This window comes from Rhodamnia argentea, chromosome 3, assembly GCF_020921035.1.
Source record: "Rhodamnia argentea isolate NSW1041297 chromosome 3, ASM2092103v1, whole genome shotgun sequence".
NCBI lineage: Eukaryota > Viridiplantae > Streptophyta > Magnoliopsida > Myrtales > Myrtaceae > Rhodamnia > Rhodamnia argentea.
Genome location: NC_063152.1, coordinates 25,322,542 through 25,343,998, shown reverse-complemented (window position 1 = coordinate 25,343,998; position 21,457 = coordinate 25,322,542). Strand labels below are relative to the sequence as shown.

Below are 21,457 nucleotides of genomic sequence, written 5' to 3'. Positions count from 1 at the left end.
TAGGAGGAGAAAAGGGGACACAGAAAATTGCCTAAGTACTGAGATGCGTTACTAATGAGAACCATGAGAGATTGCTCGAACGTACTGGCGACTAAATAGGCAATCCAACAAAAAACCAAGTACAACTAGAGAGGCTACTTCAAGTTGTTCTCATGCCAATCGACAGAAGCATTTTGAATCACATGAATGCGAGTTTCACTTGGATAAAGAAACATAGCTAAGAAAACATAGACACCCGCTTAAGCCTAATGTCACCAGGAGAACCTGAAGAATCCACAAGCTTAGGTTTTCTTGATTCGCGAGGAAATCAGAAGATAGTCTGAAGTACCGACCATCTCAATCGAAATGCGAAGCTCCTGCAATGAACTGCAAACCCTTTGTTCGAAAGGATCACACCCTTCTTTTTCATATATGATCTTCCAACTTTGTAGCACAAACACTATGAATAGAAGGATCCCACAGGAAATGACGAGCAAATTACAAACTATATATACAATTTAGTTATTTACAAAAGGATGAGAATGTGATTCCGGAGGAAAAGGAGAAGAGAGGGAAGAATGTCGATCCTTCCAGTGTGAAATATCCAAAAGAGCTGGTTCAGCTACCACATACATAATTTCTAGCCAACCGAGTCTTCTTGGGTATCTTCATCCATCGGATCACCCAAATTTCGGCCCTGGTCAACTCGATTGCTCTTTTCAGTCTCCGTATCTGAACTCGACTGGAGTCGGGCACTGCCATTAGCATGATCACTCTCAGTGTAATCCTCGGTATCAGAGTCTGAAACAGATCCCCGGTCTTCTCTCCCTTCACAGTGATCGTTACTCATTGCACCAGCAAACTTCTCCTTCAGATCAGGGGCAACAATCCCAATCATCTCTGTCAAAGCACGTCGTTCTTGATTAAGTCTAGCCACAGCTGCATCGGATGATGGAGTACTTTGACTCTCGGCAACAAAGCCATTGGAATCGGGTAAAGGTGTTGCACCAACCTCATTCTCACCTCTACTTCTAGGAGATTCATTCTCTCCAATGACAGAAGGAGCAGTGCTGCAAGCCCAACTCCCAGCAACTTCGGAAGCTAAGAGGTCTGCCGTCTTGATCGTGCCCAGAGTTTCTGCTTCAGTATCTTGCGTAGCTTTTAAGGTTTGTGGAGCATTGTTCGATTTGAACTGCTGTAGAGTTTCCTCTTCCTGAGAAAGGGCTTGAGCTTGATCAGCAGTCTCTTGCACATTGGATCCATCATCAAGTTGCATTGTGTCCCCAGCGAAAGTACTAACTCTATTCAGATCAATATTTTGCCCACCATCAATTCCAGGGCTCTCAGTCTCGAGAACTCGCTCAGTGTCAACAGGATCTCCCTCCATAACTGGTTCCGTTCCAACACCATCGATCTCAGAACCAAATCCACCTTTAATGCTCTGACCAGCACTGGTGAAATCAGCCTCTTGTGTATTTTGAGCGTCTTCTTGGCTTCTGATATCACATTCATGTTTCTCAGTGACACTGGCTTCGTCTGTAGATGCCACAACATGAATTCTGTTGCATCTCTGCTCTGAGGTAGCTGAATTTTCCTTGGCATTGTTATTACTGCGATTGCTATTCTCCTCTTTCCTTCTGTCCATGATACAATCAATGTTCCCATAAGCTACATTGAGGTCAGCATCAAGTGAAGTGTTTTCGTAATTCTCCTCATCCTCCAGGGTCCTCTGCATCGATTTCAATTCTTCCTGCTGCTTCGAGAATAATACCATAACTTCTTCAGTCTTGGAATAAAATGCCCGTAACTGAGTCTCCCTGCATGACCAATGAACTCCCAAAAAATCATGAAGCAGCAGGATAAGCTTAAAAGCAATACGCACAGATTACAGTGGCAATTGTCAATTACTGCAGAATGTCAATGAATTTGAACATCTCACCGCAGCATCACTCTTTCCCGGGCGCCTTTCAGCCGTCTTCTCTCAAAATCAAGATCACGGATTGCAGCACTAATCTCAAGCTCAAGTTTTGAAACCTTTGCCCATGCTTCTTCTCGAGCAGCCTGCTACCAAGACCAAGGAATGCCTCAGCTCAGATGCACTTAAAGGTGATTAATTCACAAATTACCAATTCAACATGAACATTTTGATAAGAACAAGAAAGCAAATAAACAAGATGGAGTAGAAAATTACGTGACTACCAGTATTCCCTCAAACCATCTAACATGAGGATGATGTAGTCAATTTCCAAACAACTTAACGAGAAAACTCAAATAAACAAAAGACATCAGTCCACATTTAGACATATTGGCTTCTTTTCAGATTAAAAAATCTGGCAAGATATTGTAGGTGCCATCTATTCTCAGCCAAAGATCACTTGAAGGCAAGCATGCTGGCAGCTACAAAAACAAACATGAGTGAATCCTTTTGCTGCCGGTTGACTAATTCTAACACTTTAAGGAAAAAGCTTGTTCCCTAATAATCTCCCCTAGATCAGATATTAGAAGCACAAACTTAGGTGCAACTCTTTTAGTGCCTTTTCAGGGGAGACAGCAGTTACAACCCACACTGAAAGAGCAGTCCAACTCCCCAATGAAAGGAGAGGGCTTACAATAAATACAGTCATTGTCGAAGAAGAGTTTGCCAAACTACTAGTTGTCTTCAGATGTTGATAAAATGAGAAAATATGCATAACTATGCTTGCAAGAAAACTCGTTTGGTTATTGTTTTCTTATGTTCTACCTGGCCCTCAATTAAAGCCTTGCAAACTGTTGTACAAGGGTGTTCATAAAGGCACAAGCCCAAGAGATAATGGACTATGTTACAAGAGAAATTGGCCATTCCCACTCATTGGCAAGATAGTAACGAGGGAACATTAAAGAGTCAAACTTCATACCTTCTCACTTTCAAGCTCTTTTCTCAATGTTCTGAGCTCAAGTTCGAGTTCTTCTACTCTCTGTCCCAACATGTGGCAGTAAGGCAAGAAAAATTAGATGTGTTGAAACTTGCATAAGGGCGCACCAACAAATTAGAAGTAGAAGATCATCTGTGGTATACACTAAAAAATTTTACTTTTCTTTTATCTGCACAGGCTTCCTGTTCTTCACAAAGTTGAGCTTCTAACTGCCGTACTTTATTGTCAGAGATGACCAAGTTTTGCCTCGTATCCTCCTGTGGCAAATCTTCATTAGCACTTCTTCTGATCAATCATCTAAATTCCCATCCAACACCGAAAAAATAATGAATCAAATGAACCTAGGAAAAAGCTAATGCAGAAGTACCAATTTGATCCTCAAAGTATCCAGTAATGAGCACCTTTCTCTCTCTGATTCCTGAGGATCCAATACCAGATTTTCAATCAGATGCTTATGGTCTCTCTCATATTTTTCCCAGATAAAAATCACAAACTTAAAGTGCATAACTTAGTCTTTCAAACCTGAAGCTTATTTATTAATTCTCGCTGCTCTTGCTCTCGTTTTGAGGCAGCATCTGAAAACCGCCTTAGCTCCTCCAGAGCCTCTGCATGAGCTCTTTGCACAGCAGCTTTCAGATCTGCTGCAGCCTTTTCACGTTCTTCTCTTCTTTGATCGCGCTCTTCCACCAACTGTTCTTTAAGTTTAGATATGGATGCCTTTTGACTGAAAGCAAGTATGCAAGCCACTATCACCTTCTCTAGGTCTACTTATGCAGATCAAACAACAAAAACAATTCCATGCCACACCACACAAAGAATTATTGTGCATGGTTACACATTTGTCATCGATCTGCAGAAGTTAGGCGATAAGAAAAGCCACCAAAGCCACCCATACCAAGGGAGTAATGGAACCTCTTTAAAAAGGATTATAAGAGGAGGAGAAAGCAAGAAAGAAATTAGAAACTACACCATGAAACACTACCCAAACACTTGCATACAAAAAAAGGAAGACATAAATCAAATGCAATTCCCACTGACTGGACAGCTATAAATCCAAAGTATACACGTAATCCTCTTACCACATCTATTCCAGTGAAAAGAATCTATGGAAGGCTGATTCAGGATAGCAAGGGGTAATAATTCTGGCAAGTTAGTGAAGGACAAGAAATTTGCGCATTAGTGACTTACCTATCCATAATCTCATTTGCTTCAGCACATGATTGCATAGAAGCACTCAGCCTTTCATTAAGATCTTCAATCACATGTTTTTGTTCAGCCGATGACTTGTGCATGTCCAGAAGCTCCTTCTGCTTTGTCTCAACCATATCTTGCAACTCTTTAACCTGTTCGAGGTAGGACCTTGAAATTGATACTTTCACATCCTTCATTTCCTACATCATCAAATTTTAGTTATCATGCCAATTAAAGCAGAGAAGTAAAATATAGCAACAAGTAGACAAAAAAGCTACCTGTACTTAAGGAACTTGTCAAATCTAGATCAAGAATTTGAAAATTTTCATGTCACAACCTACGAGCCAATGAAAACTCAACTGCGGTAAAAAAGCCGAAAAGAGGTCAACTTAAAGGACGAGCATACATTTTCATGACGCTCCACGGATGCACGATTCTCATCCTGCAATGCATCAATTCGACGGACCTGATCTTCCAGTTGCCTCCTCAATTCCTATGGATAGCCAGTTCCAAGGTAGATCAATTATCTTCAGGAGTTTTAAGAGACATATATCAAATATTAGCCATTTCAGACATTACAATTATGCAAGCAAATGAACATACTGCATTCGACCGCTGCAGGCTTCGAAAATCATCAAGGGATATTGGACCTTCTAAAGAACCAATGCCAATGCCTTTAAGTCTCTTGATTTCAGGACCAATTTCCTCTGCAAAGTTCAGAGCCATGAGCACAGAAATTTCCAACAAAATTTATCATGCCACAACGTTTCAAGATTGAAATGCTATCAATATTGACAGTTCTTTTGCTGCTTAAATCATGCTCAACATTTCGACAAAAAAAAAATCATGCTCAACATGCAAGACAGCACAATTTTTTGTTATGGAAGAACAAGAGGCATAATCACACGCAAAGGTCTCTGATCTAGAACCACAGTACTTTTCTATTGCCTACTATTAGCCAATTTTTGAACCCTGTCCTTGCTACCACTCTTCGGATTTTATGCTTAGCAAGCTCCATTGGCATCATCCAGCAGATAATAATTTCCATGATCATGATCTGAGTAAAGTTTCATGCAACAAAGGGGGGAATAAGGGCATGCATGGCAGCAATTCTAATAAAAAAAAATTGATTCTAATTAGAATTAATTTTTTCTGATTCTGTTTCTTGGATGAGTTTTAGAGAATCAAAACGTGTTTGGTAACAGCACAAAATTTCTATTTTAGGTAGAGAGAAAGTGATGAGAGAACTAAAAGGGAAAAGTGAGAGATGTGGGACTTCGTATTGTTTTGTCTTTCTGAAAAGCAATTCTTTTTTTTCAGAATCAACTTTTTTTTTAATTCTTGTTTTTGCTGCAAAACTGTTCCCGGAAATAGAATCAGAATCAGAATCAGAATCATTTATGTTATAAAACATGTTTCTCATCCTTTTTTGTTCCGGGAAACAGAATCGTAGAATTAAAATTGTTGTCATGCAGGCCCTAAATGACTGGCATTGATGAAGAAAATCCACAGATAAATCAACCATTAGAAGACACAACCATGAAAACAAGGATATCCTTATAATTTGTTCATTGTATTAGGGCATTCCCGGTTAAATAAATCTAGTTACACTTGCCCATAAGAAGAGAAGAAGGGCCCATATAACGTATGTAGTGTACCCAATGTCATGATATACCTCCTTTCCTTTTAGCAGATTCCCCAGCCATGGTTGAAGTGCACTTGGTGACTTCTCGAAATACAAATGCATACGCAGCTTCTGCAATAAAGATGGATTAATAAGATATCCAACCATGATCTCACTTGGCAGCAAAAACACTCAGTAACTTGGATGGCAGTTCATTCATTGAAAAACTCTTCGCTTGGGTTCTTATTTTCAAAGAATTAATGGAAAAAGGACAAAAAAGAAGCCAATTCTTTAGGGTTAGCAACCCACATTCTTTTTTAAAAGTGCCATGGGGGTATTGCCCCTAGGCTCCCATTCACAAAATTACAAAGAGTCTTCAAAGTCTAACGACCTATCCATACCGAAAAGTGATTTTTGGGTATCTCAAAAACCTGTAACCATTTATTCTATACATTGAAGAGATTGGACTCATAACTGTTAAAAGCCCTCACAATCCTCTCCCTTCAAAATAGTATATGTTCCAACTAAAACCACATTTATGCAAGCCCCATTTTGAAGCAAGATGTTCAGGTCGGGCACCCTTCTAAGTTTTACCATTAAAATCAAATCTCCCAACTAAAAACAACAATTGCTCACTAGGCAGGCAATTAAAAGGGTGGAAACAACACTTGAGCATGCATCACATGTAATACCTAGATGAGGAGGAGCAGCAAATGATATGATGTCTCCATGACTGATGTTGACTTCCGGACCACTTTTCTTCAACTTTGTCCAGTTAACGTATGTCCCATTAGTGCTGAACAAGGCTCAATGCATCCATCAGTAAGGAAGGAAGGTGAAATACAAAAGGAGAAAAAAGTGCAAGACAAGAAATACAAAAGTGGTGAGAGGCAATACCTAGTATCTTTCAAGAAAACTGATGTCTGGCCCTTATAAGTTTCCAAAGCGTCAGTAGCGATTGTCTTCTTGTACATAATGCAATGGTTCCCACTAACTGCTAAGGAGTCAATCCGAAATTGTGAATCCACCACCATTCTACCGATTTTGTGCGCATCTGCCGTAAGAAGCATATTTGAGCCCTAAATTCAAATCTCTACCATGTTAGGCTCACTAGCATCAAGAAACACCACTAAAAAAAAGTGCTGTGCTGACGTTCATCGGTTGGACGAATGTCTAACTGAAATATTTAGACCACGAGGCAACAACATTGAAATTTTAATAATAAAAAGACACAGACTACCAGATACAATACACAACAAAAGCAAATGACAAAGCAATACCATGTAAATGGAGCATGTGGATATGGTAGGAGTTCAAATGACTGCTTCAACTGATTCTCATCCCCAAGTTTGAATACAGGACAAAATGTATAATGAGAAGTTCAGGCAGCTTAAAATGGTATTCGTCGTACAATCCAAATTTTTATTTTTGGTCTGACTGTCTAACTTTAAGTCAGAAAGTTCCTCATGTCATCTTATTTTGATTATCTTCACATCTCCGGGAGGAGCTCTAATAAACACACAACTCTTACTTCCAGCCCCAAGTTGATCAGTGATATGACATTACGGCCCTGTTTAGTTTAGCAGCCAAAAAGGCTTTTTCATATTTCTTGTCTTTGCATCAGAAAACCTTATCCCCTTACATGCTCTTAACCAAGACATACAAGAAAACCTTATACACTTGCATGCTCCCAACACGCAAATCAATGGCACCTTCCCAAGCCCAAAGTTGAATTGCACCATTCTTGAGGTAACTCAATTTAACTCCTAAAACTGCAAAAACCGAAGTTAAAAGGACCTGTTCACACTCTCCCTGTCAAATAACTATCAAAATTCGCCTTTAAACAAGCATTAAAGGTCTGTATGCAATGACTTTTACTTTTATAATATTGTTTTTAGCATTCGAGATTTGACTTTTATTTAATGCACACAGGGAAAACCTCAAATGTTTAAACATATATCACATGCACAATTAAGGCCATTTCAAATACACAGAAATTTTTCCATATTGCTTAAGAATAAATGATGTTATTATATTGGCAGACAAGTCAGATAAATAGTTTTCGCTTCAACAGTTGAAAGGAATGGCTCTTGATCTATACTACAGGGTACAGTTTAGAGCAGCAAATTCAAACAGTTCTCTTCCAGAACTTTTTCCTCATACGGTCTTCCTATTATAATTGTTTGAATCACTTTACCTTAAGAGCTGTGTTTGTTCATCATCATCTCAAAGTTGACACTGGACAACAAATTTGCAGCTAGGGAACTACCATTTTTTGGAACAAAACTTCAAAGAGTACAACCTAGGTTAACTTTATTAATGAAAGGAACAAGGTAATATGATATTTATAAAAAATATCACTACAAGCTCAAATTCTTTCTTTGTACAGGGGATAAAAATATTAATGGATGCCAATGTATCAAAAGAACGAAAAATGTTGCCTTGCACATCAGCTACTCAGTGATCATGAAGATATTTGGACATTTCCAAAGGAACAACTTCAACTAATATGTTTCTCATAAACTCCATCTGCTTCTCTATGTCAAATAACATCATAGCCAAGCAATAAAACAACTCAAAACCATCGTCTTGCTTCAGAACATTCAATCATGGGACGTGCCAACACAAATAACTGCAACAAGAAATCTCAAAGGCTCCAGGAAGCGAAATGTGGGCACATCTAGACAAAAAATCTCACTACAGTCACACTAATTAATTGACAAACTTCACTCCTGAAAAACCAGAAACCTGGACGATGAACAGTCAGCCAAGTTATTTCTAAGATATTTCTTACTCAGTTTCAGTTATTTTCATTTTCCACTACTAAGGAACGCACAAAGCAATTCACTTCCTGGAAACTCAAGCATTGGGTTGATCAAATTCAAAACTTGAACAGAAACAAGGACTCACTTCCACTGCAAACTCGAATTACGAGCAAAAGCCGTAATGATTCCCCATATCTGAAAGCAATGTACTACCTTTTAACCACCCACAGACAGAATTCAGTCGATCGACCTCACAATTATCCAGAACGGGACAATGAAACAACATACCTGGTTTCTTTTGCGCGCGTTATTTGAAATGGCAGTAAGCACGCCCCAGACTTGAGGGTCGTTGTTGTTCAGAGGCTGCGAGGCCAATTTGGCGGCGACTTCCACCATGAACTCCGACGGGCTCTGCGGCTTGCTCGGCTCCTCCTCGCCGCGCTTCGGAGGAGGAGGATCGCAGGAGTTGCTCTGCGACACATTCTCCCCAGGGCTCGCCGTCGTCTTCACAGCCAATGGCGACGCCTCCGGTTGCTTCTCTTCTTCGATCGCCATTGGAATCGAGGTGGCGCGGAGAAACCCTAATTGATTCGCCCCGCCAGACAGGGAGTTCGACTGAGGAAGCGAAGGAAGTGGAAAGAGCGCGGGTGACGCACCAACAGAACTAACGGGGTGCCGAGAAATTTTGGCGAAAGAGCAAATGCTTGGTTATCGGCGAAAAAGAAATTGAATTTCGAAAACATTTAAAAAATTATTTTTTGTATCACTTAAAAATTAAAATATTTTTACCAAATTCAAACATAAATTATCATCGACAATAAATACGATTCTTATTAATTAATTATGTCAAATGATATAAGCGATCATTTACAAAAATTAAAATTTTTTATTTTTCACGAAACAAACAAACTAATACATAAAAACATAAATGAACATTTGAACATACCCAAAATATTCTAAGTTCAATAAGAGGCTGTCATACACATCACTTTCTGAATCGATATGAAAAAAAGTCAAGGCACTTTGTTTTTGGTCAAATAAAGTGAAGGTACTTACAAATTAGGTGTTTTGGTATTCACAAGCACTCATTTTGAATATGATCGAGTAATATCTTCTCATATTTGATGTTTATTGTAAAAAGAGATAATTTTTTCGACTCTACATAGGCTCTTTTCTCAGGGTCTTTGTTTTTAAAATTTCAAGTCCCGCGTGACATGACTTCTATCAATCCTGGTTCACAAATGAGAAATCCACACGCATCGCGAACACGAGCATGTCTCGCATATGTTAGCCCAGCTCACATTCATCGTTACATTAAAGTGAATTTCAAATGTGCCAAGGATTATCCCATTTGAGAAAACTCCAAAAGCCTTGTGATATCCAATTTTTGATTAGGGCGGATAAGATTCCAAATTACTCAGCAATGACCGAACACCGAGACAAACGAGAGTTCATATACAGATGAGCCGTCGGTGCATATCAGCAAGCATCTTTAGATCTTTTGTATTTGGAATTCTCCAATACATGGTTTGGAAGTAGATCAAATGTACCTGAGTATTACCAGTACCATCTTCAACATTTATCAATCAAGCATACAGATATCCCTAAGCTGAAGCGAAACTGTTATAGTCCTAGACTCATCCTAGTAAACAAAAATAGGAGCAAAGATTAAAGAACCCGTCAGCAAGGGCTATCCAGCAAGAGGATTTGCATGAATTGTGACGCGATTGAGTCTGATCTCAGCAAGAGGTCTGTCCCCTGGCCCTGTTTGAGTCTGCCAAACCAAAATAAAAGAAACACACTTCAGCGTCCCTGCCGGAGGAAGCATGGATAAAAACAGTCCGGAAAAAAATTCTTTTAGGACGAAAACGGCATGACGGTTTCTCTTTAATAAGTAGTGGAGATGAAAACGTTTTAGCCCGACATACCATACCCGGGGCGCCAGAAAAACACCTTATTTGCAAAACCGTGCTTAGTACTTGCATTAAATCATCTTCCAGGGATTCAACAATAAATAATACTGTCAAGCAGCCCATATACCTTTTCCATGATATCTAGGACCTCAAACCCGTGAATCACTCTGCCAAAGATGGTGTATAGTCCATTTAGATGTGGCTGCTTTGCGTAAGTGATGAAAAATTGACTTCCATTGGTGTTAGGCCCGCTATTAGCCATTGAGAGTATTCCCCTTGCATTGTGCTGGAAAAAAAGAAGACTTTAATTGAATTAGAACGATGAGGGATAAGTAGATAAACCTAAGACAAAAATAATAATTGTCAGTTAATCATACAGGGATAAAAGGCCTTGTTCAGGGTTTCTTCATTCATAGAGTCAAACTCATGAGGAAAATATGGAAATTGGTTTTACTTTCACATTACACATTATTTGATGATTGTTTATAATCAAGATGTTTCTTGACTAGCAATGTAGAGGGGAGGGAGCATGATTTCACTGCAGAGGACAGTTTCACTAAACAATAGGTGGTTGCCTAAGGACCAATCCAAAAGAAAAAAAAAAGTTTGGTCATTAAGATCCAAGGCACTACTGCTACTTTCAAATTGAACAAAACAGTCCATTCACTCTCTAACTGGAGGAATAACCTATTCCAAGATGAATGAGAGGCAACTTAATCTCCAGATCGGTAGACCATAATTCCTCAAAATGAACGGTAACAGAAGAAAAGAGGCAATGCAAAGGCCGTTGTATGAATGCTTCCAGTAAAAGATTACAGACATAAATGTACCTTGAGAGACTCTCTTATTTCATCATTAAATTTTTTGCCCCAGATACTTGTTCCACCTTTGCCTGTTCCAGTTGGGTCACCACCTTGAATCATAAAGCCCTTGATATTTCGGTGAAATATGGTGCCGTCATAATAACCGCTGGCACACAGTGCCAAAAAGTTCTGCAAGCAAGCACTTCCTTTTTCTTAACAGAATATTGAAAGTGCAAACTGAGACAAAGAAACTAGAAGGCACTGAGTATTCATGTAGTAATACTGCTCAATAGTCAATACAGTAGATTTGAACATAACTTTTCCTCCCTCAGAAACCCTGAATCAACCTATCATCTCAAAGATGTAAACTTCACCTTGATTATTTGTTTCCTCAACTCTGGAATATAATTAGCTGAATTATTTTTTTCGAGATAATAATGGCTATAGCATGTGTCAATCTCAGTCAATAAATCAAAAGCCAAGAGTTAAGAGGCAAAAGTACAATTATTAAGCATTCTTGCCATTTTTCTCTTTAGATCAGTATTATTCTCTCAGCTTTAGCCAGATAGGGAGAATTAAGATGATAGGCATTAACAAGAAATTCACATTGCAACACTAATCAACTGCAGTATCCAAATTTGGTGGGAACAGATTTATAGATGGGGAAAAAAATGTGCACCTTCAGGCTGAAGCTTTTAGATTTGAGAAGTAGACATTATAAAAACATCATTAATGTGGATATCATAAGGTTGTGACCCTCGTTATGTCCCATATGTACAACCAGTACTGAATTAGCAGAACCACAGTCCATGTTTCAAATATAACTACTTTGTAAGATCAGAGTCTGGAGCCAAATAAAATATGCAGATGATGAAAAGACAGAGGAACATGGTTCAGTGTGGCTGAACTTTTTTTATTATACATACCATCAAGTTACGCACCACCTCACTTTTTAGCCTGCTTAGAAACAGAATGTGCAAATCCCAAAAGACATGAGAGCTATGTATCTATAGATTTCAATACATGTTTGTTGCACACTTATACAACTCAATATCAGTAAATGCAACAACAGAGCGGAAGAACTGAGACCACCTTTTGTCTATGCAACAACAGACTGAAGTCCAATCCATTTATTCTATAAAATGCTGGAAAATCATGAGAATGAGCAGAAGCCTTCAAAAGAATAGTTACACAGAAACTGCTCAAAGATTTGAATGACAAATTTCAGACTTTTTAACTCACTCTCAGGCAATAAAATAGAAAAAAAGGAGAAATTTAAAATATTGAAAGAAAAAATGTCAGCAATCACGAAAAAGCACCACAACAAAATCAAACTCCTCCCATCCAGACCATCATCCAAGCTTCCTTGCACACAATAACCTCAGCTCACGTCCCAATATCTCCAATAGAACATAGCAAATTTTAATCTTAAAGTCAAGCTCTACTTGCTTATATCGAAACCATCATCATATATTTCCCAGCAAGCCTAAAACTTGCATGCTCGACCGGTACGGGTGACCGAAAATTCGAAACATCCACACACACAGCGCCTGATGAACTCCAAAAAGAGCACATAAACCACCATTTAGCCCTCCATCGGAGTTTTCACCGGGAACCATCTACTCCTTTGCATAACGAAAAGAAACACGGAGACGACAACAGGGAATGAAAGACACTGACCTCGGAAGCTTTGGGGACCTCGTCGCAGAAGATCTCGCACTTGATGTCACCGAGATTCGTGTGCAGAGTGACAGACTGCGAGGAAACAAAGATAGGTATAAGTGTGGAGGAAGGAATGAACGCAAGGCAAGTGTTCGACGAAATTATCCCGAGAAAAGTTCACCATCTCGACTGCGGCGGCGGCGACTGCTTAGAAGGAGGAGGAGGAGGAGGAGGAGACTGTTTGCTCGTTCGGACGAACTGGGCTTCACCGGCGAGTCGTCAAGCGAGAGCAAACGAACGGCGTTTGGCTTCCGCCGGACGGGATTCTTCTGGAGAGCCCTCTGTCCGTTTTTTTTTTGTTGGCCAAAGTGATCTTCGCTCTTTAGAAAACGAAACTAATGTCGCGTGCATCTTATAATTTTGATTGAAATTGAAAATCATTTGTCTATTTTTCCTTTAAATTGTTCAAAATAATCAGTTTTTTTCAGATGGACTCTTTAAAATTAGTCTCATCCGTATGATTTTATCCTCGGAATGTTTTGGCTGTCCGAGTGACGAGTCGGACAACCAGAAAATACGTGCCATATTTTTATTGGTAAAAATAATATCGATATGATTTATATGTTGCCATTCCAAAGTACACATAAATTCAATCATCTTTTCAATATCCTTCCCGGTCGAGACGGCTTAAGATAAAATTTTTTGTAAGTGATATAAGTAATTCTTTTTCAAAAAATATATTTTAAGATTTACGTTTTTCATGAAACAAATACACATGATTTTTTTTTCAAAAACTAAACGAGTTGCTTTTTATTATATAGATTTATATATTTTGGCAGTGGTGGAGTAGGTATATCAAAATGAACACTCAAAATGGGGCCGGTGCAACTTTTCATACCCATATACGGGACATGGTGGATATGAATATGGTCGGCCTCACTTTATCGACCTACCTTGCTCGTATCCGCCCGGCCATCGTACCTTTAAATTTTGTTCGTTGAATCGCACGGTAGGGATGCGATGCTCCATTATATGCACGGGATTCATTAATTGTTTCATTCGACTTGTATGTCTTTTAAGAGATTATTAGGTAGATTAAATTATGTTTGCCCAGTAAATTCAATTTACTTAACTAAGCTTTTTATGTTCTTGCAAAGCGAGAGAGGTGGAGAAATCCGTAAATTGATTAGAGTAAGGGATGTGGCATTTTGTTACACGGTGGTGTCCCCATCTACAAAAAGGAAAAAAAAAGAGAAGAAAATGAAGAGCTAGATAATTAAGCTTTATAATTAAAAAAAAAGGTTAATATAACCAAAAATCTCATATCGGTACACATGTGCAGCATTTTACCCAAATTAATTTTTGTGTCACAAAAACTCTCGAGCAAGTACACCCGTCCTACATTTGCTCCAAATTAATTTTTACATCAAGGTCCCAAACTAGGCTGTTTGTACCACATTTACCCAAAAAAAAAAAAATACCAGATTTACCTCAATTTAGGACTAATGCGGAATGAGTTTACCATTTTAGGGTACCGCAATGTTGAATAAATACGATACGGGCGTATCGGATTGGGATTTTTGTGGCACGAGTATACCGATTTAGGGTAAACATGGCATGAGTGTACTGGTTCGAGATTTTTTACGATAAAAAAGTTAATTTGAGGAATTAGCCTTGGGGGAAAAAAAAAGTTAAGATAATGAAAAGGCGTGTGAACTAGGCCCATTACCCTCAGAGGCTTTGTCCATAGAATAGTATAAAGCCAACTCTTAAGAGAGCCCAACATATACCGAACGCTCCAAATTCTATGGTCAAGAGTCTAATGTCATGGTACGAGTTTGGCCCAAAGGGTCATAGCCTCTAGGCCCTCTACTTTACTACTCGGGTCGGGCCTAACTATGGCTGAATTGTGCAAGGACCGATACTTTTTTTTTTTTGGTCATACAAGGACCGATACTTGATCGAGCTCAATCCCGGCCGACTCTTTTCCAGGTTCGAGCTTTCTCGGCACTATCGATAAATTTGAGCTTGAAGCAAATCGGTTATCAATGAGTAAATTCAATTTCAAACCTAAGCTCGAATCGACCGATTCAAATCGGCGCATGATCTCGACCTCGAGCTTGAAACTTCAACTCTAATGTCTTCGTATATATATCTGATTGTTGTGCAAGGATTGATACTTGATCAAGGTGAAATCTCACTTGCCTTTTTCCAGGTTCGAGCTTGCTCGGCACTACCGATAGGTTCGAGATCGACCATAATCGATCATCAATCAATAAAATCATTTAAACCTATGCTCGAAGTGATCAATTCAGATTAGTGCACGACCTCAATCTCGAGCACGAATATTTATCATATATTAAATCTTCCATAAATCTACGAACGACCAATTTTTCCAAAGTCATTCTAGACGTGGGACACTTGTTTCTCGCGTGTCCGCCGACGTTTTTGACCGGGGAGGCTTCTGCACTTCTCAGAAGTTCCCCCCCCAAAGTCCACTCATTTATGCATTTCTTCAGTCCACGGGCGTGTGCTAAACGTTGGCTTCCAGAAATAGAGCATCGGAAAATGACCTTAAAAATGCATTTAAGAACAACAACTCATCGGAGGATGATTTCTTTGACCGACTTTGTGCGGTGATTAGGGTCGCGTTTCATAGCTAGAAGATCGACCTCCCGATCCGATCAAAACCCCGCCATTCACATCTAAATTTATGCTGCTAGTTATCTTCGAAATTACGAAAAGAAGAAGAAGATAATATCAATACCACTACTAGTTATACTAGTAATAACGATAATTAATAGCGATGAGAAAGGTTTGATTGTTCGATAATAAACACAACCGCTCTCGATCGAGAGAGTCTTATTAGGTAAATAGCTGGCAAGTATGGACCTTCAAAGAGAGCTGTTTGGACGAACGTAGTCAAAATATTTTAAATGACAACATGTAATCGTTATGACACCGAATTGGAAGACTTAATATGAGTCCCCAGATGTTGAAAATCAGTATATTGTTGTGCTCTCTTTGCGTTACCCATCCTATTGAGTGACAAAGGGGACATCCTTTCGTCAGGTCGCGTCATGGAAGATGACATCATTCAGCTTCTAATAGAGCAAGTATAGTTCCTGCCCTTTACGCGACAATTCGTGATCGGTGTAGCAGCTGCTTAGCCAGATTACGAAGAATGGTCGATCACAGTTCAACGAGACGGATAACTGGAGTCCCAAGACTTTCGATCTGTCCCGTGATGTGAACCTGACGGTCGCCCCTACGAAGGACATTAAAGGGTGATTAGTTTCGCGGAATTAAAGTTACCGAGAATGGACACATCGACAACGAAACGTATTTGACTATTTTCACGACGAACTTTTCCATGCGGGGAGGTGTATCGTGCCCGTCAAGATTGGATCGTTCTGGTTTGATTTACGAGCGCAAGTCTTGACTTTCTATTCAGTGATCTCGATCCCAAGGGAACGACAAAGACGGGTTTCTTCATTTGTCTCCCCATTTTTCACGCATGCCCTCGAAAGTCATCGGGACAGTCCGCGCCTCCTGCGGTGGATGAAAAGTTTGCGAATCAAAATGAAAGATCAGTTACATCCCAACTTATTCTATTAAAGAAAGACCGGCGACATCCGGGAGTTTCCCCTTATCTTGATTCCGTCGAACATGCAGCATTTACAAACAAAAGTATTCGGTTATTGGAGAAGTATCAATGTACTTTGATGTCGAATCGGGATCAACTAAAATAAAGCATCGGGTTAAACTCTTCTCTGGTGTCGGGGTAGAGGCTATGGATAGTCGTTGACTCCCGGGTTTATTTCTTCCCCTTTTCTCATCAAACGATCGCACGAGATATTTTCTAAATTGAGCTTTTGCAATCAATTCTTTTCTCCTTGGCTTTGGTTCCTTGATAATTTGTTTTGTTCTTTCTTGGTTCACATGAATTCCGTCTTCAGACCACTAATTGACATGTTATGTCTCTGCGAGGTTGGTTTCGAATTTGTTTGCTGGGATTGCACGGTTATGATATGCTCCAACATATACGTGTCGCGACCTTCAAAAAATAAACGAGTTAAATTCCAGGCTAATGGATTATCAGGTTAATTAATTAACCAACCTAACTCGGACTCTCCCAAGTCCATACCAAATCGCAACTTAAGGTTCAAATAATTAACATGCAATGTGATTTGAATTTGGAGTCGCCACTAATCATTTTCGGTAGGTTGATTAGAAACCTAAATAAAATAGCGGGAGAAAACTATCTTATTTCCGCGAACCGGAGATTTTGAATACGGGGATTTGGTTACGTCGGATTTCTCTAACGCCCTTTCGGTACCATTTTCATGAAAAATATTTGATTTGGCAATTTTGATGGATTTTACTTGAAATTCAAAGATGCAATTTTTTGGTTTTTTATCTTCTTTTTATGAGAATGTAAAACATTGAACTTTGTGCGATATACACCATGGATGATTTAGAAAGAAAGAAAAACGCAGCCAAGCACGAGTATTTACAGAAATAAATTAACATGTAATAATGTTAAACTTTGGAACACGTGACATGTCTAAAATAGACAAACAAATATTCAAACCAAACGATTACATTTTTGTAGATCGAGATGGAAAGGATTACCTTCTATTACACAAAATCTTACTCACATACACGTTATAGTTCCCTTCAAGATCTCGGACCCGGAAGAACGCGGCTGTCGTTGAAAATGGCAAGCAATGGCGTTGTTGGGTGGCGAGAGGCGAAATATGTGACTCGTCGAAGATGATGCTCGACTAAAACTCCTTTCTTCACTCTCGAATTTTCTCTTCGATTTTTCTCAAGAACTCTCTTTTTCCTCTCTAAAAATTCCTCTCAAAAACTCTCTCAAAACTCTCTCAATTCTCTTCCACTCCCAAAAACTCTCTAAAACTCCTCTCAAGAGCTCTCTAAAATCTCTATCACAAAAATTCTCCTCCTCCCAACTCTTCTCAAGAGCTCTCTCTTTTATAGGCAAAGTTCTTCATCCTTCATTCTTCACCTTCATTTCTTCACCTTCCATCTTCATCTTCTCTTCTTCATCTTCATTTCTTCACCTTCCATTTTCATCTTCCCTTCTTCATCTTCATTTCTTCACCTTCCATTTTCATCTTCCCTTCATTATCTTCCCTTCATCATCTTCCCTTCTTCATCTTCTTTTCATTATCTTCCCTTCATCATCTTCCCTTCTTCATCTTCTTTTGGTATTTGCAATACGAGTCCACGAAGTTCCAAGTATTTGCAATACGATCCCCGAAATTTTAAGTATTTGCAATACGAGTCCTTGAAGTTTCAAATCTTCTCGGTGTATTTTTCCATCCCGTGCCTAGTCTAGACGCATGCTAAATTAAGTGTTACGCTTGCCCGATTATATGCCAATGCAATGTACGCTAAAAATAAATATGTGAGATGATTTTTTATAATTTTTATGCAAAAAATAGATTAATCAAAATTTAGGCGTCAACAACTGCCCCTCTTTGAGTGGAGGCTCGTAGAGGTTCCGCTCAAAGACAAAATTGAATCCTAAATTTTGACAGTGCAAATTATGGATGAACTTTTTGGCGGGAGTTTTAATCCCATTTTTTATGTAATGAAGTGATGCATGATATGCAAGACTGTAAATAACACGTGTCATAATTTCCCTTTTTCATGTTAGAGAAACCTGCACATGGATCGCATACAAGAATACCTGTTTTACCAAATTTCTCGTAAGCTAATGGTTCTCTTAATTTCCAAGCTTCTTTTTGCGGATGCAAGGATTTTAAGGTATTTGGCCTATCCGTTATCGGAGACTTCTCCCTAATGCAAGACAATAGCAAGATATGTGTGTCGTTTGAGATCACAAGAGCTACGTCGTTGTGAGTCGAAAGAAGTGGGATCAAGTTTACAAGAGCTACGTCGTTGTGAGTTGATTAAATGTCGAAATCGCCGGTGCATATGTCTTCACGATTCGATAAAGGGGAACCAAAATCATAAGAGCTACGTCGTTATGATTTGGTTTGGATCAAAAATATGGGTGCTTATGTCTTCATGATTTGATAAAGGAGCCGAAAATCATAAGAGCTATGTCATTATGAGCCGACTAAAGGTCAAGATCACCGGTGCATACGTCTTCGTGATTCGATCACCTGAAATCACAAGAGCTACGTCGTTATGATTTGAAGAGATGTCAAGATCGCGAGTGCATATGTCTTCACGTCCCGAGATTGAAACCATAAGAGCTACGTCGTTATGATTTGATAAGATGTCAAGATCGCCGGTGCATATGTCTTCACGTCTCGAGATTGAAACCATAAGAGCTACGTCGTTATGATTTGATAAGATGTCAAGATCGCCGGTGCATATGTCTTCACGTCCCGAGATTGAAACCATAAGAGCTACGTCGTTATGATTTGATAAGATGTCAAGATCGCCGGTGCATATGTCTACACGACTTGACGGAAGAGGCATATTGCCCGAATTGAACAATATTTGATAGGAGCACCATCGAATGGAATCGATAAGTACAAAAGGGGCATATTGCACTGAATTGAATCATAACAACTATCATGAGAAGAGTTGTTAATTTGAAAAGGGGTTCGAAAAACTTACCCGGGTTCTCCAAACGATTAATCAAGGAACGAAGCGGATTCTTTGTATCGTACACTGGTAGGCATTTGCCAGCAAAACTTGCTCATTCAATAATCCTTGGATGAATTTCGAGACCTTGGGAGGGAACTCGAACATCGGGAATGTATTACCTATCATAGAATGTCGGAGGTAACACACACAAACATATTCAACAATGAGTATAATGCAATCACTCATACTATGGTTCATGCATAACCATTCTGTCAAGTTTGCATTACCAATTTTGTCCAGGGAGGTTCTCACATTACGAATACCTCGAATGTGAGCTGAATGGGGGACTTCGGTCAGAAAGGGCTTTCTCTCACTCTCGAGAAAAGCTATTTATCCTGTCTGCAGGGATTCAAGAGAAATCACTCAATCTTTCCATCATCGCATTCGATAAGGATCCAAGTAATCTCGCAATTGATACGACCGAGCCGATCCGGAGGTCTTGATTAGGACCGTAATGAGGGCTAGGTCAAAGGTTTACAAAGGGGACTCTAATTGAGTCAAGGTTCATGAAATGAATTTCTTCATCATCTGCTCCGGGATTTACAACTCAAGAATCCTGCAAAAATGAGAGAGAAATAATACTTGCTCGAACTTCTTCGAGTGATGCTTAAAATCATTTAACTCTACGTTAACTCAAGTGTCCTAATCGGAAGAGACTTTGGAGGGTTATAACGTAGGCTAGGATTGGGGACCGAGGAACGAAAATGCTCGTTTTGGCTCAGAAATTAAATGAGAAGGGGCTTGACGTTGGTGATCATCGTTGACTAGTCACCGATCTTGGTCTTCCGGAAATGTCTTCAGAAAGAATACCATCATTGAATGAGGGATGGTAGATTTCTACTGAAAATTGCACTTTGCAAACTGATTTCTTGGGGAGTCTTCTTCACAACAAGTGTCTGTCAAGGATTTGCAAGAGACACAATGCAAACATGTACATGGAATTTACAACTTAACATGCAAAAATGTACATTCAAAATTCAGAAGTACTTTACAAATGAATGTGCATTGGCCTTACTTTTGGTAGGCACTTTGCTTTTCCTATGCTTGAAATTTTCATATGAGATCGGCCTTTGCTTTTCTTACTCCCGACTCTCATTTTTCTTTTTTTTCTTCTTTTTTTTCTTCTTTTTTTTCGAGAAGAGATTTCTTTTCCTTTTTCTTTGAGAGCTCTTCAGCATCTCTTTATTTTTCTTTTTTTTGTTTTTTTTTTCGAGAGCGAGCCCTTCTCCTTTAAGCTGAGTTTGCCTCTCCTTTTTTTTACAATCCCATGACTTTGAACCGGGAATTACAACAAGCATAATGATCATTCGGGAATTCTCTGTTGACTCGACCATCTCCAATTCTAATCCTTGGGAAAATGCTATCTTCGCCTTTGGAATGAGCAAATGATCACCAACATGGGTTTAAGAAATGAATTTGCAGGCTCAAGTGGGCTATGCAAAGAATGAAGTGTATAGGATAGAGAAGTGAATGCTCTTCATCATCCTAAGGCACTTGAATTAAAATTCGAGTATAAATGCAAAGAAACACCCGCAGATTAATGTTAGTCCGAGCAAGAAAATTTCTAACCATTTACCTCGTGTTGCTTTGTTAGAATTAACTCGCCTGGACCCCGATGTAGGGTGGTTCTTGACAGGGGTAAAGAAATGAAACCACCGCTCAAAAGGGGTAATCAATGGATAACTTGTAGTGTTTAGGATAGAGAAATGAACGCCTCCGTCACTTCGGTTATCGTACCTTTTGCGAGAAAACTCTTTACCTCGGGGAATGCGGAATTTGGCCACCGTTCATCTCGCCTGAAAAAATGGGACGTGTTTGGGAAAAGATTGCCTTTCATCATCCTGCCTTGCCCCATTCCATACATTCGATGTATCTTATGCGGTTCATGTTCCTTATTCAGAGTTGGTAAATTAAACATGAGGAACAGTCATGCGCAAACTATGCAATGTATAAGTGT

At 39.3% G+C, this 21,457-nt stretch overlaps 2 protein-coding genes across 6 annotated transcripts; both read right to left on the bottom strand.

Annotated features, from left to right (window-relative positions):
- Nucleotides 1-466: 466 nt before the first annotated feature.
- Nucleotides 467-9,141, bottom strand: LOC115733032 (myosin-9-like). Of its 5 annotated transcripts, none has more exons than XM_048276068.1 (13): nt 8,760-9,141; nt 6,604-6,785; nt 6,399-6,502; nt 5,758-5,838; nt 4,662-4,789; nt 4,489-4,575; nt 4,080-4,282; nt 3,414-3,615; nt 3,259-3,309; nt 3,050-3,148; nt 2,874-2,933; nt 1,919-2,043; nt 467-1,796 (listed from the first exon to the last, which is right to left on the bottom strand). In XM_048276068.1, exons 1-13 carry the CDS (start codon nt 9,024-9,026, stop codon nt 620-622), a joined length of 2,766 nt encoding a protein of 921 aa, XP_048132025.1. In that variant the 5' UTR covers nt 9,027-9,141; the 3' UTR covers nt 467-619. The 5 variants fall into 5 exon arrangements, with proteins under 5 accessions (XP_048132025.1, XP_048132026.1, XP_048132027.1 ...); XM_048276069.1 differs by having other exon boundaries at nt 1,919-2,040; XM_048276070.1 differs by having other exon boundaries at nt 4,686-4,789.
- Nucleotides 9,142-9,950: 809 nt separating this feature from the next.
- On the bottom strand, nt 9,951-13,227 carry LOC115732462 (peptidyl-prolyl cis-trans isomerase CYP18-1). The gene is made up of 5 exons (XM_048276074.1): nt 13,031-13,227; nt 12,868-12,942; nt 11,215-11,376; nt 10,512-10,670; nt 9,951-10,245 (listed from the first exon to the last, which is right to left on the bottom strand). Exons 1-5 carry the CDS (start codon nt 13,031-13,033, stop codon nt 10,162-10,164), a joined length of 483 nt encoding a protein of 160 aa, XP_048132031.1. The 5' UTR covers nt 13,034-13,227; the 3' UTR covers nt 9,951-10,161.
- Nucleotides 13,228-21,457: the final 8,230 nt, after the last annotated feature.

Coding starts and splice junctions, on each gene's coding strand:
- LOC115733032 (XM_048276068.1), bottom strand. CDS start 9,026: ATGGCGATCGAAGAAGAGAAGCAACCGGAGGCGTCGCCATTGGCTGTG. Junction 6,786..8,759: donor ACGCGCGCAAAAGAAACCAG/GTATGTTGTTTC, acceptor ATTTGAATTTAG/GGCTCAAATATGCTTCTTAC. Junction 2,934..3,049: donor CCTGTGCAGATAAAAGAAAA/GTAAAATTTTTT, acceptor ATGTTGGGACAG/AGAGTAGAAGAACTCGAACT.
- LOC115732462 (XM_048276074.1), bottom strand. Junction 11,377..12,867: donor AGGTCCCCAAAGCTTCCGAG/GTCAGTGTCTTT, acceptor GCTTGCTTGCAG/AACTTTTTGGCACTGTGTGC. Junction 10,246..10,511: donor TCCTAGATATCATGGAAAAG/GTATATGGGCTG, acceptor TTGGTTTGGCAG/ACTCAAACAGGGCCAGGGGA.